At 42.6% G+C, this 14,150-nt stretch overlaps 2 protein-coding genes across 2 annotated transcripts; both read left to right on the plus strand.

Moving 5' to 3' along the window:
- The first annotated feature begins 2,121 nt into the window (after positions 1-2,121).
- cracdla (cracd like a) lies at positions 2,122-8,002 on the plus strand. Its single transcript, XM_070915311.1, has 9 exons — positions 2,122-2,173; positions 2,480-2,624; positions 2,742-2,877; positions 2,982-3,143; positions 4,329-4,577; positions 4,678-5,794; positions 6,060-7,039; positions 7,592-7,712; positions 7,806-8,002. The coding sequence occupies exons 1-9, from the start codon at positions 2,125-2,127 to the stop codon at positions 8,000-8,002; spliced, it is 3,156 nt and encodes a 1,051-aa protein (XP_070771412.1). The 5' UTR covers positions 2,122-2,124.
- A 1,420-nt stretch (positions 8,003-9,422) lies between these two features.
- Positions 9,423-12,276, plus strand: creg2 (cellular repressor of E1A-stimulated genes 2). The gene is made up of 4 exons (XM_070914787.1): positions 9,423-9,909; positions 10,797-10,966; positions 11,509-11,622; positions 11,740-12,276. Exons 1-4 carry the CDS (start codon positions 9,499-9,501, stop codon positions 11,879-11,881), a joined length of 837 nt encoding a protein of 278 aa, XP_070770888.1. The 5' UTR covers positions 9,423-9,498; the 3' UTR covers positions 11,882-12,276.
- Positions 12,277-14,150: the final 1,874 nt, after the last annotated feature.

Raw genomic sequence — 14,150 nt, forward strand, 5'->3', positions numbered from 1 at the left:
ATGAGCAATCATTTGTCCATTGTATGCATGCAAACATGATTGACTAGTAGTGTGTGGACATGCAAATGCATGTATGCATAAAAGCACAAATATCTCTATGTAACTACTGAAGAACACTATAAAAGATTATTTTAGCTCCAATGTCTGGTACATTTGGAGTAGAAGTCTGGATCTCACCAGGGATTTTTAATTTTTAACTTTCTAAGACACACCCATACATAGTGTGAATGCCCCTCTGTGATTGTCCGGGGGGGTAAGCAACCCGGTGTAATGAGTAAACAGTCCTATGAGCCGTAATTTATGTATGCCTGTCCTCTTTCCAACTGGAGCTTTATTTTTTTCCCTCTACTCTCATTTCTGGGCCTAAAATCAGGTTAGCGTTTTATAAGAAGCTTAGCGCAGAGGGCCACAGTGTGCCACTAATGTAATAGAGTATCTCTCTCTCTCTCTCTCTCTCTCTCTCTCCCTCTCTCTCTCTCTATCTCTCTCTATCTCTCTCTCTCTTTCTCTCTCATTCTCTTCTGTCCTCTTTTCTCTTTGTGCATTCGCTCACTCTGTCATGGAGTGTCCTTCTCTCTCTCTCTCTTTCTCCCTGCCTGTTTTTCTCTCTCCTTCCACTCCCCTCGCTCCCTTCCCTCTGCATCTCCCTCTGTCTGCAGTTCTGGACGACGCAATCCTGAGGTTTAAACATTAGGACATAAGTGACACAGCCGAGATAAGACAACTTGGCGTAGAGAGGAGGACAAAGAGGTGGAAGAAAAGCAGAGGTGCCGCTGTTAGACGTCGGGTAAATTCACTAATTTTTGCACTGAACGGCATGTGAATGTGTGTGTGTTTGAACAGGTTTTCACACTGAGAAGAAGTACTTCTTCTCAATGTGAAAACCTGCCCTGTGAATGTCAGGTGAATGTTGTGCTGCAGTAGGTGGCATGAGAAGTTGTGATTAAACTGTTGTTGTGGATTATGGTGCTGTGGAATCTTACATGGATCCCTCTGCAATGTCAATAATCCACAGGATTATCCTCTGTTTCTGTTGGGACCATAGCTTGGCTCACTGGGTGACAAAACTCTGAGGTATCGCCTAATTCATGAGCACTTCACTTTCATTCAGGGCTGTAGTGGTAAATCCAGACAAGTTGAAATGTATTTGTAGGGCAAAAATGTTAAAATGTTGTGTGAGTCAAACGTGACATCTCATGCAACTTTTCTTGTGTCCTAGGTTATTCATACGCTTATATCATTTTCAATAGGGTGTGCTGGTCTTCTGAGAGCAGGCTGGGCGATATAAGAGGTGCAGTGTGGACTTTGCATGTTTATAACCTGACACATGCCGTCTTATCAGGCACTCGTACTGCACTACATTGTGCTCTGTGGACAACAGTTCCTAGGCTACGCAGGGAGAACAGCACAATTCACAGGAAATGGTGTATGCATATCTCAGAACAGAACAACAGCTTCAGGGCAGGGTACAAAATAGAGTCTGGGAAACAAAGGAAACAAGCACTCTGCACTGAATCTTACATCCAGTGACACATCAACCCAATCCGGAGGTTTGTCAGTCAAGTGTTGCATAAGTACAGCTGCCTGAGAGCAAGATTTTAGCTTTGACATCCAGGCCACACTGCTTTGTGACAGCGTGGTATTCATGTATACTCCTTCTAGTGCAATGTCATATTAGAAATCGTAATCCCTCCTCTGTAACCTACATGGTGTGTTTCTTTCTTGATGACACTGCATTTGTTTGCATGTGTTTTCTTCAGAATATGGTCCTCTTGTAAAAGCTTCTTATTTTGTTGATCATAAGGACAGAGTTTTCTCAGCACGCCCCACCTAGCTCTAGTAAAGGTTTGTACCATTCCTGATAATGCCAATAAACCTTTGAACCTCAAGTCCGGTGTTCCATCTTCAGGCTATCACACATGTGCATTAAGTGCATATGTGTGCCTGCCAGAGAACACACCACCGGAGTATTCACACCACGTTGGATGCCCGCCGACATGCGACAACAGCCTCTAAAAACTGAATGCCTGAGGTTTTCGTTGTGACACTTGCTTCTCATTATCGGTGTCTTTCTTTACACACTTTCCTGTCGTCTGTTCTGCACTTCTTTCAGGGATCAGACCGATGGAGTCTTTCTCTGGAGATACAGAAGAAAACACTGAGGACATTCCAGGTGAGATTGTCGTGTAGTTTTACATAAGTGAGTGTTTTGGTGAAGAGAAATCAAGTCTTTGACAAAAATTTGCTATCAAAATAAAGGACTTTGTCAGCATAACATTGAAGTACAAGACCAGCACACACCATTGACCATTTATTGCCAATGACATGTCATAATCTACAGCACGGGTTGGCATATGTCTGATGTAACAATAATCATCAGGGAATATATTGGGTGTACAGAGGAGACTATGTGAGTTCTGCGCATGTGTGTGTGTGTGTGTGAGCTGCTGTGACCTGGATCCATCTCAATCTCTGTTAGGACGTAAAAAGTCCAAGCTCAAGTCTCTGAAAACTCGACTCTTCGGGAGGAGTAAGAGAGCAGGTGGAGAGGGAAACGCCAAGCTCAGTCAGTCAGAAAGTGACATTACAGCAGGAAAGGCCCTCGGATCAGATGAAGACTTGTCGTAAGTGTCTACATGAGAATAAACCTTGCAAATGTTTGCTTTACAGCTCAGTTTCTGTTCTGATTTCTAGTCTATGCCTTAACCCTGTTGTCTGTTTTCCCCGTCCCGCTACCACAGATGCTCCCAAGGGATGATGGGATCACGGGCATTGTCCCATGACAGCATTTTTCTGGCTGATGAGGTCCTGACAGATGCTGAACCAGCCAGGGTCTTATCCCAGGAAAATGTTCACAGCAAGATCAAAGCTCTGCAGGTATAGTCTTTTATTCTACACATTTAGTTGGGAACTGGGCCATTATAAATGTAGTTATTTAAAAAAAAACAAAAAAAACACACACCTGTGCTCTGGTGTCATAGATGAAGCTTCAGCAGCAGAAGATGCATTTGGGGCCGCCACCTCTGGTTCTGCCAATCAGACGACCAGAGGATCTGGGAAGCCGCTCCGAGGATGACGGTCTTCCCCATAGCCCCTCTGAGATCTTAGGAGCTGACGTCACAAACCAGGGAGCCCTCAGCAAGGTGATTTATTATCCAGCTTAAGTGAGTCAGTTATCGGCCAATTTGATCAGTTTGTTCAATTTAGGAATATTTGAGGGTACGTTTTTATGATTTTGAGAGTTCCTCCTGAGGGGATTTATCAAAACTCTAGATGCATAGCCTGAATGAATTGGCTTTACTTCTCAACAAACCATTTGGGCTCCAGGAGCCATAGCACTTTTAGTTTAGCAGGGACAGGAAGTGAAGAGGAGGAACAAGAAGGATCCTCTCAGTGTGTAGCAACCTTCATGCACACATTTTGCCTCTGCCTGCTTAGCAGGGCAAAGTTCAATACTTGTGTGAATGTGTCCATTTGTGTATCTTTGTGTGCATTTCTGTCTGTAGTTATGTAAACCCAACACCCTGCAAGGAAGGAATTCCTCTAAATTGTGGACATTTTGCCAATCCTAACTTCTTGGGGGGTTCAAGTCTTAGATTAGATTTGGGATTCAGTTTACTTTAAGGTTGTAATGGTTAAACAAATCCCATGAATAGGCCAAAACCAACAATACTTTAGTCTGTCTCTCAATATTTTCCCTACCCTGTTTGCTGCCCCAACCAAGCTCATTTATTCCTACTTAAAGAGTAAATCTTAAAAAAAATGGGTCACAAATACATAGAATCATTTTAAAAAAGGCACAATAATCCCTAAACAGCTGGGCACTGCAGTTTTTGGTAAACATTACTAAATAGTAAATAGTGCATTTGTTGGGGACTATTTTCAGAAACAGATTAACACGCACTCGTGAGTATTTACGGCAGCAGGACAGTGTAGGTGGGATTATAAACTGGAGTACCCGTGTTCATGGTACCCATGTCACCCAGTGATGGTGCTGCTCATTGCTGTGTATTTAATAGTTTTTGTACAACAATGGAGCTCTATGTTACAGAGGAATAAACTATATCAGGCTTTGGCAACACAGGAAATACTTGTTTGTAACATAGTTGGTGTTGGTCTTTTCAGGGGATTTGTTTACTATAAATGCAGGATATAAGCCACCCTTATCTTTTAAAGTCAGGGATGTAGGAGATGGTCATCTTGGGGTTAGGTATTAGGGAAAGTACCATTAATAAATGATACAAAAATTATATATTGTGTGATCATTTTGTGATTTTTATGTCTTCATGTTCACCCTTTGTAATAATATGATTTTCCTTTCTTTTCAGACCATATCCCAGCCACCCTCTTGTCCACTCTCACCCATTCCCAAACCTGTACCTACCAAAACTGTGCCCCAGACTCCATCCCTCCCTTTGCCTCTTTCTGTCACCTCCAAGTCTTCTGTTGTTGAGCCCCCGTTGGACTTCAGTTCTCCAGCCCAGTTCACCCCCTGCCTGGATACCTCTGCTGCACGCCACCGAATGTCCGTCAAGCCCAGAAACCAGAGGGCCAGCACCAAGAAGAGACCCGCTGCAGTGAGTGAACATACTAATTTTTTCACTTTATATATTGTTTGTGAAGACAAACACACTTCATGCGCTTCCATTACCTTCTTTCTATCTCCTTCTTTCACAGGATGACTCTAGGTCTCACTTACACACCCTGAACAACATCAACCACCCTGAATCTGTGAGAGAAGATGAGCGACGTCTTAGTACACAAGAGGAGGTGACATTGGAAACAGAACAAGGAGGCTCTGTCACTCCTATTACAGCTCAATGTCTTCTGGCAAAATCCCCAGAGGTGGCACCAATCACATCAGAGGCAGCATCCAAATCATCCAGCCTAACTTTTTCCCAACAGGACCAAGCTCTTCCTGAGAGAGTGCCCTCTGTCCCCTCTCAGGTACTTAGAGTTAAGCCTCACAGACCAGCAGATGTAATGTCCAGCGAACGGCCACGTTCATCCTTTATACAGTCAGAACTGAAGGACAAACGAGAGGGGGACTTTGAGATACAAGTAATGCCCCATGACAAGAAAAATACCCTAAACAAGGCTGGAATGGCTGAAGTGTCGTTGGCGTTCAGGTCTTCCTCTGTTCACCAGCAGATTGAAGGTGAGACAGAAAGCACACGAGGAATAAAGAGACCCCCTCCAGGATCTGGATCCTTCCATTTCTCCATTACCACTGCCAAAAACCGAGATGAAGAAAGACCCCGATCAGGCAGTTTTGTGGGAGTGCTGGAACAAACTGAAGCCAGGCACCAAACAGAGGATAAACCCTTTTCAAAGGAAGAACTTAGAGACTTACCGCCAAGAGGGGGTCCCTTTGCTGTGGGAAGACTTAGACAGGAGGGAGCTCTACATAAAATTCCAGTTCTTCCATGGGACAGGAGGGACAGCCTAAAAAAGGTGGAATCAGTGACACCATCTACAAGTGTAACCACAGATACAGGCACTGCAGAGGTGGTGAGCAGCCAGGAGGTGGTGGAAGAGGCAGTGGAAGCACAGGAGGTCGAGGAGGAGGGAGACGGAAAGACAGCGTTTGGTATTAAACTGCGTTCCACATCTCAGTCCACAAGATTTCGTTCTGATGCCTCTTCTAACCATAACCCAAAGCCACCAGTGCGTGAGGAGCAAGGTGACAAACAAAAAGGACAGGAAATAAGCAATAATGCCAGTTACATGTCAAAAAAACTGTCAACAAGCATCCCTTGTACGCCACCCACCTCTGTAGACCTCCGACTGACTGGTGAGTCTCTGAGAAATCTTATTAATTTCACCATGTAGAAGATGTTTAATCTCTCATCTTTTCTTACTCCATACTGTGCTATTATCTTTTCCAGTTCCCTATAGGGTTAAACATTGCACAGATACACACTGTAGTTTTGGCAATAATCACTCTAGAGTGATAAGATTTTTACTGATCACAGGGGACCTTTGTACTTTAAAATACCACCCAGGCTAACTTTAACAGTGCTGCCAAGTGTGTCTAACTGAACTGTGTCACTCTTTAGATCCAACCACATGCGGCCTCTCTCTTCCACTGAAGCATAACCTGCCATCTACCGGCAATCCTTACATAATGCCAACAGAAGTCCAAACAACCTCCTCAAACCCCAAAGAAGTTGAAACTGCCCTAGTAGCGCCTCAAGATCCCCAGCCTGCCCCCCAAACAGCCTCATCTGAGATGTCCTGGATGAGCTTGGCGATGGAAAAGACCAGAAGCTTCCAACAGCTTTTTACCAGTAAATTTCCCAGAGATTTTACAGGCGGGCAGACAGCAGCTCGACCACAAGCACAAGTGCAGACTACGAATCAAACAGAGACACCGACTGGGACAATAATACAGACACAGACTGTAAAAATACAACAAAGTGCAACACCACTAGAAGCTGCAAACCAACCATCAACTGATGCAGTCATAGCAGAAACAGTACAAAGTAGAAGCCAAGCACAGGCTGCCAAACCATCACTAATGGCAGTGCAACAGAAGACATCAACGGCATCTCCTGCTCAGTCAATCATCTATAGAGAACAACAAACATCAAAACAAACCAATGAACCCCAGTCACACCCATATTCAACTCAGTCTGCGGCTATACAGGCCGACGCACGGACAACCCAGTCTCCCTTGTACTCTTCTACACAAACAGAGACCTCATCTCAGTTTGCACAAGGGAGCGTCACACAGTCTCTTGCACAATCTTACCTTGCCTCGGGCCAGCAGCAACCCCCCTGGAGCAATCGAGGTCTTCCCTCCACCACCCAGCTCAAATCCACAACTTCAGCTCTAACTTCTGTCTCTACCACCTCATCAGCTACAGCTCCTGCTCCAGTTTCTGCCTCGGGAAGAGGGGAAAGAGAAGCCACCATGCAGGAAAAAGAGGGTGCATCACTGTCAGGAAGACGAACAGTTTGGGCTGGGTCAATAAGCGAGAAGGCTGCTTTTTTGGAGAAACGGGCAGAGTGGACCACTCCACCTGGAACCAAGGGGGTTTGTGGTACTTCTTTGTAACTGTCTTTCATACCGCGTTTGACTGTTAATCAAGCTGGTGATGTTCTATATTTTTCTTATTGGCAACAAATCCCATGAAAAGTAAAAAACCAAGAGTGTGAGTCTGTCTCTCAATACTTTCCTGCCTAGAGTAGGCAAGTCACAAAGTCCTTCTGAGGACGTATATCTTATATATCAGGTCACCGGTATGTTTTCATGTTTTAAAAGGGCTCCGTAACTGTAGTTTGTAGCAAATATTACTCAAACAGAAGTAAATAGTGCATTTGTGGAGACACTTTGAGTTTAGTCTGCTAGTATTTACAATAGCAGGACGTTGTGTGTGGGGTTGAGTAAAAAAAACCCAACTACATTGTGACATCATCATCAACTATGTTGAGGCTCACTGATGTGTTTTTAATAGACAACAATGGAGGTCTATGGTGCAAAGGGAATAAGTTATATCAGGCTTTGGCAACACAGATAATTCTTGTTATTTATTCTCCAACAACTTTTTTTCAGACAGCAGAAGGTCTAACTCACAGTTTTTCTCAGGTGGAATTGAAGAAAGCTCAAAGAGAAGCACAGACATCAGGTGAATCCCCTGACTCAGCCAAAACCACGCCTTTAAGCAAAGACACAAAACAAGAGGGAAGACAAGGGGTAAAACCTGCAGGTGTGTTGACACACATCAATTACCACTGTAGAAATAGTAAATTAGGATTCAGTGTCCCCATGTGCAGCAACATGATACAGTTTTTTCTTTCAGAGTCAAGTCCCTACAAAGTTCCAGACAGGCCTCGTGACGACAAATGGCTGCGGAAAAATGTGCCGTCATCTTCATCACCCTCATCGTCACCTACAATGCCATCAGTGCTGCAATCCACATCTGACAACGGGCAGCCGTCATGGATGGAACTGGCAAAAAGAAAATCAATGGCCTGGAGTGATAAGTCCATGGAGTGAGACAGAAAACAGACAGACATGTTGATATGAACATACAACAGCCAGGCAGACAAAAGTTATGTTGAACTTTTGGTGAGTCTGTCAGAAAGGTGTTGATTCAACTATGTTTATATATTGAATTGTAAAGTGTTAATGTTATATTGACAGAGAGGGAGTAAATATTGAAAAGGCTCAACTTTGTTATAATCCCTCTCCACCACAAGCACTTCAAGATAAATGGTATTTCTGAATAATGTTTTATGTGATTCAGTATGTCACTGCTGTTAATAGTTTGTTAAGTAATAAAAATTCTAATGTTACGTTAATGTGTCATTTGTGCATTAATGAGAGATGGCTAAGGAGAAGATAAATGACTTAATTAAAGTATACAGTAATTGACTTCATGCTCCCTCAACATCAGATATGAACATAAAAATGTTTTTACTAAAACAACTTTTTAACTAGTTGTGATGAGGCAATAAAGAGTGAATGTGGAACAAGACCAAAATATAATTGTAGCATTTATTCAAGACCTTATGTGGAGAGTGTGGGTCGAGACTGAAGTAAGTGCAGGGACGTTTAAGTCTGTGACTGTTGTCCCAGCCTTTCCTTGTGGGGTAAACGTAGCACTAATGTACCAGTTTAACATGTGACATCTCACTAATTTACCTCCTGCTGGCCTGATGTTGACCCTGTCCCAAGCTGTACATCATTACTGGACCTCTTGCCTGAAACTGTAAGGTCTTTACGTGGTAGGTTACACTGCATATGATTAATGTAGTTTTTAGCTTGAAACCAGAGCATGTATTGAACACATTACCAGTACTTAATTGTTTGGGTGCATAACCACACAAAAAAATCCGGAGGGAAATTGTAGTGCAGCAGTTGCAGCACAAAGTAGGAAAGAGTGCAAATATAAAATATCAATAAGATGCAAATCCATAATATACACAATGCCAAATATAGCTATGTATGCACACTATCAAATCTGCAGTACAGGAAAGTGTATATGGTTAATTCATTTAATTTAATAACTACATGTGTGACCTTGGAGGTCCTGACCCTCAGGTTAGGAACCACTGGTTGACCTTGCAATGCATAAACTCATCATTAGGTTTTTCATGTAAAAACAAAATAAAGTGACCCTAGATGGGAAATAAACTGCAACATTTCCCTCTAAAATCTAGTAGAGCAGAAGTATATAACACGTAGGTAGCCTACTCATACTTGCATAAATACTTTACTAAGTATTCAAACTTGTACTTGAGTAAATGTACTTTTACTTTCCACCGCTATTTAAACATACGACCTTTCAGTGTCAACGTCAGGAAGTTTAATGAGTAAGGCAGGTATACAAAGTGGATTCATTATAAAATGAATTTCCGTGTTTGGTCAGTAGGGGTCGCTGTGAGGCTGCCTTCTGTTACAGAACCTCCTCGTGTTACGACAGCGCACACACGTGAGGTTGTCAACAACAGAGTGGATGAGGAGGGCGGCCATTCTCCAGACTCAATGATATGAGGGGGGCCCGTTACTTTCCCCTGGCGCTGCTTGCCAATGTCCTCTGCCTGTGTCAAAGTTACACCCTGAGGAGCTCGGTGTCCTGGGTCGTCTCCTCCAACGATGTGGTGGAGGACGCGGACCTGTCGGAGGAGGTCGCCCCGGCGTTGCTGGTGGACGGTGCGGGGCTGTGGAAGCAGGCTTACCCGTCCTCCAACGTCCTCGGAGACGGCGTGGAGAGCCCCGGAGACCTAGTCAAGCCGGAGAGCGACAATGTGGCGCAGCTGTCCTCTCGCCTGTTTTCATATCGGCTGGAGAAGGTGAGCAGCAGCGGCCCCCCCCCGCACCAGGAGACCGCCAGGACTGCCAGATACATAGCTCACTACAGTGACTGGGGACATCTGGCCACCATTTCAACTCAAGACAAGGTAACACACACAGGGGGTGTGGTCCTCATGTAATATGTAAGTCTTCTCGGGTCTGGGACATCCTAACATTATTACTATGTGAACACAGTCAGTGCATTTCAGTGTTTTAAACAGGACTAGCCAAGTAACAAGCTTCTCATAATGAACTAAATGGACAGTGAGAGGACCTCAGTAGAGCCATTTACTCAAGAGTAAGTACATTTACTCAAACACTGTACTGTTCAAGTGTGAAGTACATGTACCTGTACTATTTCTGTTTTAATCTACTTTACTCTTCCACTCCACTACATTTGAGAGGGAAATATTGTAACCCCCCCCCCCCCCCCCCCCCATTTGACAACTGTAGTTACTAGCTACTTTGCAGATTCAGATTATTAATACAAAATATAATTAACAAACGAATTACTATGTATTATTATAGATTAAGCAACTATGCAGTATATCAATTTGTTAAAATTAGCTCCACCTTAACCAGCTGCAACAAAAAGCTTTGTTGGGATTTATGCAAGGTCAGCATGTACCAATGAGAATGATGTAACTGGTCCCACAACAAAACTGACAAGAAAGTTGTACTTGTTGCACATGATAATAACATATTATTATCTTGTGCATAAGATTAAAAAAAACTTGGGGGCTGCATAATTTAACACTCTGAAAGGGACCATTCTGCATAATGAGACTTCTCTGTCAAGGCAGGTCTCAGCTTTCATTTCATAGCTTTAACAATCTACCACTTTGAGATATTTGCATGTTGAAAATCTTTCAGTTTGTTATTAACATTGAAAGAGAAAGATTCACACCAAGTTAGACTCTTCTGAAAACTCATGTGCATCACTGACTTTTCTCTGTAACAAGATGTCCTTGGTAATATCCTACTTCTCACACAGATCAAGGGTCTCCCCTTTGGGAACATCTTCTCGGTCAGTGATGGACCGCTGGACAACAGCACTGGAATCATCTATTTTTATGTGACTCCGATGGACAACACCGTCTCAGACCTGAAAAGCAACCCCTATGCCTCTCTCACATTCTCAGAGGCTGAGGGAGAATTCTGCAGGTAAGCCCCAACTTTTAATGAAACTCCCCTGAACTCATGACCAGATTCACCAGAGTCCCAAGGTAAACAATTGACTACTGGGTCCCCATTAACCCCCAGTTCTTCCCACACTGTAGGCAATATGTACAGTTTTTCTCTGTTGAAATACTACCTGGCCCTAAGGTTAGCTGTGTGGTAATTTGACTAAAGAAAAATTATTTGAGGAAAATGTAACAAATCACAAAACTTAAATAAATAAGGTCTTTAAACTAACTAACTTAAAACAAGGGTCCTCTCAGCACGGGCCTCATGATCAGGTAATAAAGCAGGACCCACCTTTAGGACTTTATCATGTCAGTTGATGTTGTGCTTTAGTAGTGCTTATTTTCAAACAACATATCAATATAATGAGTACAAACCAGTTGACACAGTAAGCCTGGAGCTTTTGGGGCTGGTGTTCCAGTCGTGACTGAATTAAATGACTGCATGGTACTGAGAGGCTCAGAAAAGCTAGTGTGTGTGTGTGTGTGTTACAATGGTAACATGGTCTTCTGTGTTTCAAGGCAAATGGTGTACGATCCAGAGGATCCAAGATGTGCTCGACTCACACTAACAGGCAAGATGGTGGAGGTGGCCCCAGAGGAGCTTGTGTTTGCAAAGGAGGCATTGTTCTCAAGGTACTTCAGCTAATGGAAGATGCAGTAGCGTATGAATACTTGTTGGCTTCCTTCAACTCTGAGGGAAACAACAATATCTGGCACACGTATCTTCATGTATTGCTCTTGTTTTTGTAGACATCCTGTGATGGCAAAGTGGCCAGTGGGACACAAGTGGTTCTTTATGAAGCTGGAGTTGATCCAGGTCTGGCTGCAGGACTGGATCGGTGGCATATCACTCATTCCACTGGAGGACTACTTTAAAGCTACGCCTTTCTGAGAACATCCCTCCCTCTGCAACATGTCTGCCTATACAGATCAATTCAGCTGTCTACACCACAGATGTCACTCGAATAAGGGGCAAGAATTCCCAAAGCAGCAATGTGCAAAGAATACTTTCAAAATATTTTTCAAATACTGATGCTATTTTAATTTGTGGAAGTGAATATTCCTCACCTTTTCTCTTTTGTCCTTCAACTTGGCTTGTCACACAAAATCAGTTTCCTATGTTTGGTGTGTGAATGTATTTAAAGTCAATAAGCTAGTTAAATTTAATGGTCACAGTCATCACAGCTGGCATAGGAAATTCTATGTCATTTAATATATTCTCTATAAACATTGATTTCTATTTAATGGGTTTGCATTAAAACGTGTGCTGTTTGAAAAATAAATGAATGTCAGAACACAATTATTGTGCATACTTTTTAAAGAAAATATTTATTTGTTGTGTTCAGTTAGCATTTAAACCTTCAAAGTTGCTTTTCAATTTGAGACAAAAATGTGTGGTTTTTAAGAATCTAGTACCTGTAAAAAACGGAGGTTGACATCAGTTGATATTAGTTAGACTGTATGCTTGATGACTGTTCTCAAGGTCAAGAATGAAATCTAATCATAAATTAGCAATATGCTTTGATACGGTGTGCATACAGCTGCTCAAACAAAGCATCATAGCCTATCTATAGTGTTTCCATGAATCATAACTTGAAGCATAGTTTTGCATGCATGCATAGTACAAGCCAAACTCCAATACAAAAGTACCATTGGTAACAAATATTGAGTTTTAAAGTTTTAGTTTTACCAACTAGACCTATAAGAATTGATAGGAATTAGTACTACTCTCTTTCCACATTTGTTATCGGGAGTGGCCCTTATAACTGACATTTAAACGTGATATCTTATCTTCAAATGTGATAATGTTTGTGTTTAAAGGCTTATCGAATGGTGAGGGCGGGCTGTGTTCTTGTTATCTATTAGGAAGTGCTACTGGTTTTAAACAAGTAGATAATGCAAATATTATGTACTTAACGCAGTGAAGGACAAGGCCGCTAGATGGCGCGCTTTCTACTTGTAAAATGAATAGTTGCTGCATGGTGGTCTACAGAAAGTGTTCATTCTAGAGGCTTCTGGTGATTTCATGGTATTGCCACCTCGAAACTTACTTAGAAAAGTAAAATTACTGAGAATGGCCCATTTCAGAATAATATAAATGATATCACTTGATTATAATGAGTGATGCATTAATGTCTAAGCATCACTAATGTTGCAGCTGGTAAAGTAGCATAAAATGAAAATACTCAAAGTAGAAGTACCTCAAAATTTTACTTAAATACAGTACTTGAGTATATGTACTTAGTTACATTCCACCACTGCATACAGCATGTGAGCTAATAGGAAATAAACGAGAATCCCAATTTAACGTCCTGTTATTCTGTGCGTGTGATGTGTTAAAACAGGCAGTAGAATTAGCTCTTTAATATCATTAAATGGTTAAACTGATGTGAAAATGTTGCCTAAGTCTTCAATGGCAAAATTACAAGTAACCACTAACCCGCCGTGATACAGGCTGTGAGAGAACAGAAAAAAACTTATTTCTCACTATCATTACTTTCTTGAACTCATCGCTGTTTTCTCTATTTCTCTGCTCCCTTTCGCGCACCAGGTGCCAAATATCGCGGGAGCACGCAGCTCGTTCCGTTGCAGTTCTGTTTGAATGAAGCCATTACGTTAACGTGAAAGTTACCTGCGTATCAACGACAAAATCTCGTTACTTTAACAGATAGAAGAAGCCAGTAGTTTTACATATTCCACGTCTGAAAATGGCGTTAGTGACAACGTTGAAGAGAACGGCAGGTTAGTTAGCAACACGCTGCTTTTATTTTATTTTTAAAATTCATCTGTTGCCAGTTGGGTTAACGTCATTTGAGGCGTTGCCTTTCGGCCACCGTCATAGACCCAGCAGCCTATCCCAGAGGATCAACCGTTACACACTCGAAATGCCTCCTACTTGTAACTTGTAGCTAACGACTGCCTGCACAAATTACAATGGATTGTATCGGCAGCTAGCTTGTTCTACCTTCACCGGCCATGTAAGCTGTCTTGTCACGGAAGGCAGTTGACTCGTGACTGATCGCCGTAGGACGGTACAGGAGGAGCCAGTTACAGCCCTCCTAACAACGACAAGGAAAGACGCACCGAGATTGTGAGGGTACATCCGAGCACTCACCTCCCAGCGCAGAAGTCCGTGTTCACAGTCCCGTTAACTAGAGCGT

The sequence above is a fragment of the Enoplosus armatus genome, chromosome 11 (assembly GCF_043641665.1).
Source record: "Enoplosus armatus isolate fEnoArm2 chromosome 11, fEnoArm2.hap1, whole genome shotgun sequence".
Taxonomy (NCBI): domain Eukaryota; kingdom Metazoa; phylum Chordata; class Actinopteri; order Centrarchiformes; family Enoplosidae; genus Enoplosus; species Enoplosus armatus.

Excerpts from the sequence above, each read along its gene's own strand:
- cracdla (XM_070915311.1), top strand. The coding sequence starts at position 2,125 with ATGGAGTCTTTCTCTGGAGATACAGAAGAAAACACTGAGGACATTCCA. Across the intron at positions 4,578-4,677 it reads CCAAGAAGAGACCCGCTGCA|GATGACTCTAGGTCTCACTT; the intron begins GTGAGTGAACAT and ends CTTCTTTCACAG. Across the intron at positions 5,795-6,059 it reads TGTAGACCTCCGACTGACTG|ATCCAACCACATGCGGCCTC; the intron begins GTGAGTCTCTGA and ends GTCACTCTTTAG.
- creg2 (XM_070914787.1), top strand. The coding sequence starts at position 9,499 with ATGAGGGGGGCCCGTTACTTTCCCCTGGCGCTGCTTGCCAATGTCCTC. Across the intron at positions 10,967-11,508 it reads GCTGAGGGAGAATTCTGCAG|GCAAATGGTGTACGATCCAG; the intron begins GTAAGCCCCAAC and ends CTGTGTTTCAAG. Across the intron at positions 11,623-11,739 it reads AAGGAGGCATTGTTCTCAAG|ACATCCTGTGATGGCAAAGT; the intron begins GTACTTCAGCTA and ends TTGTTTTTGTAG.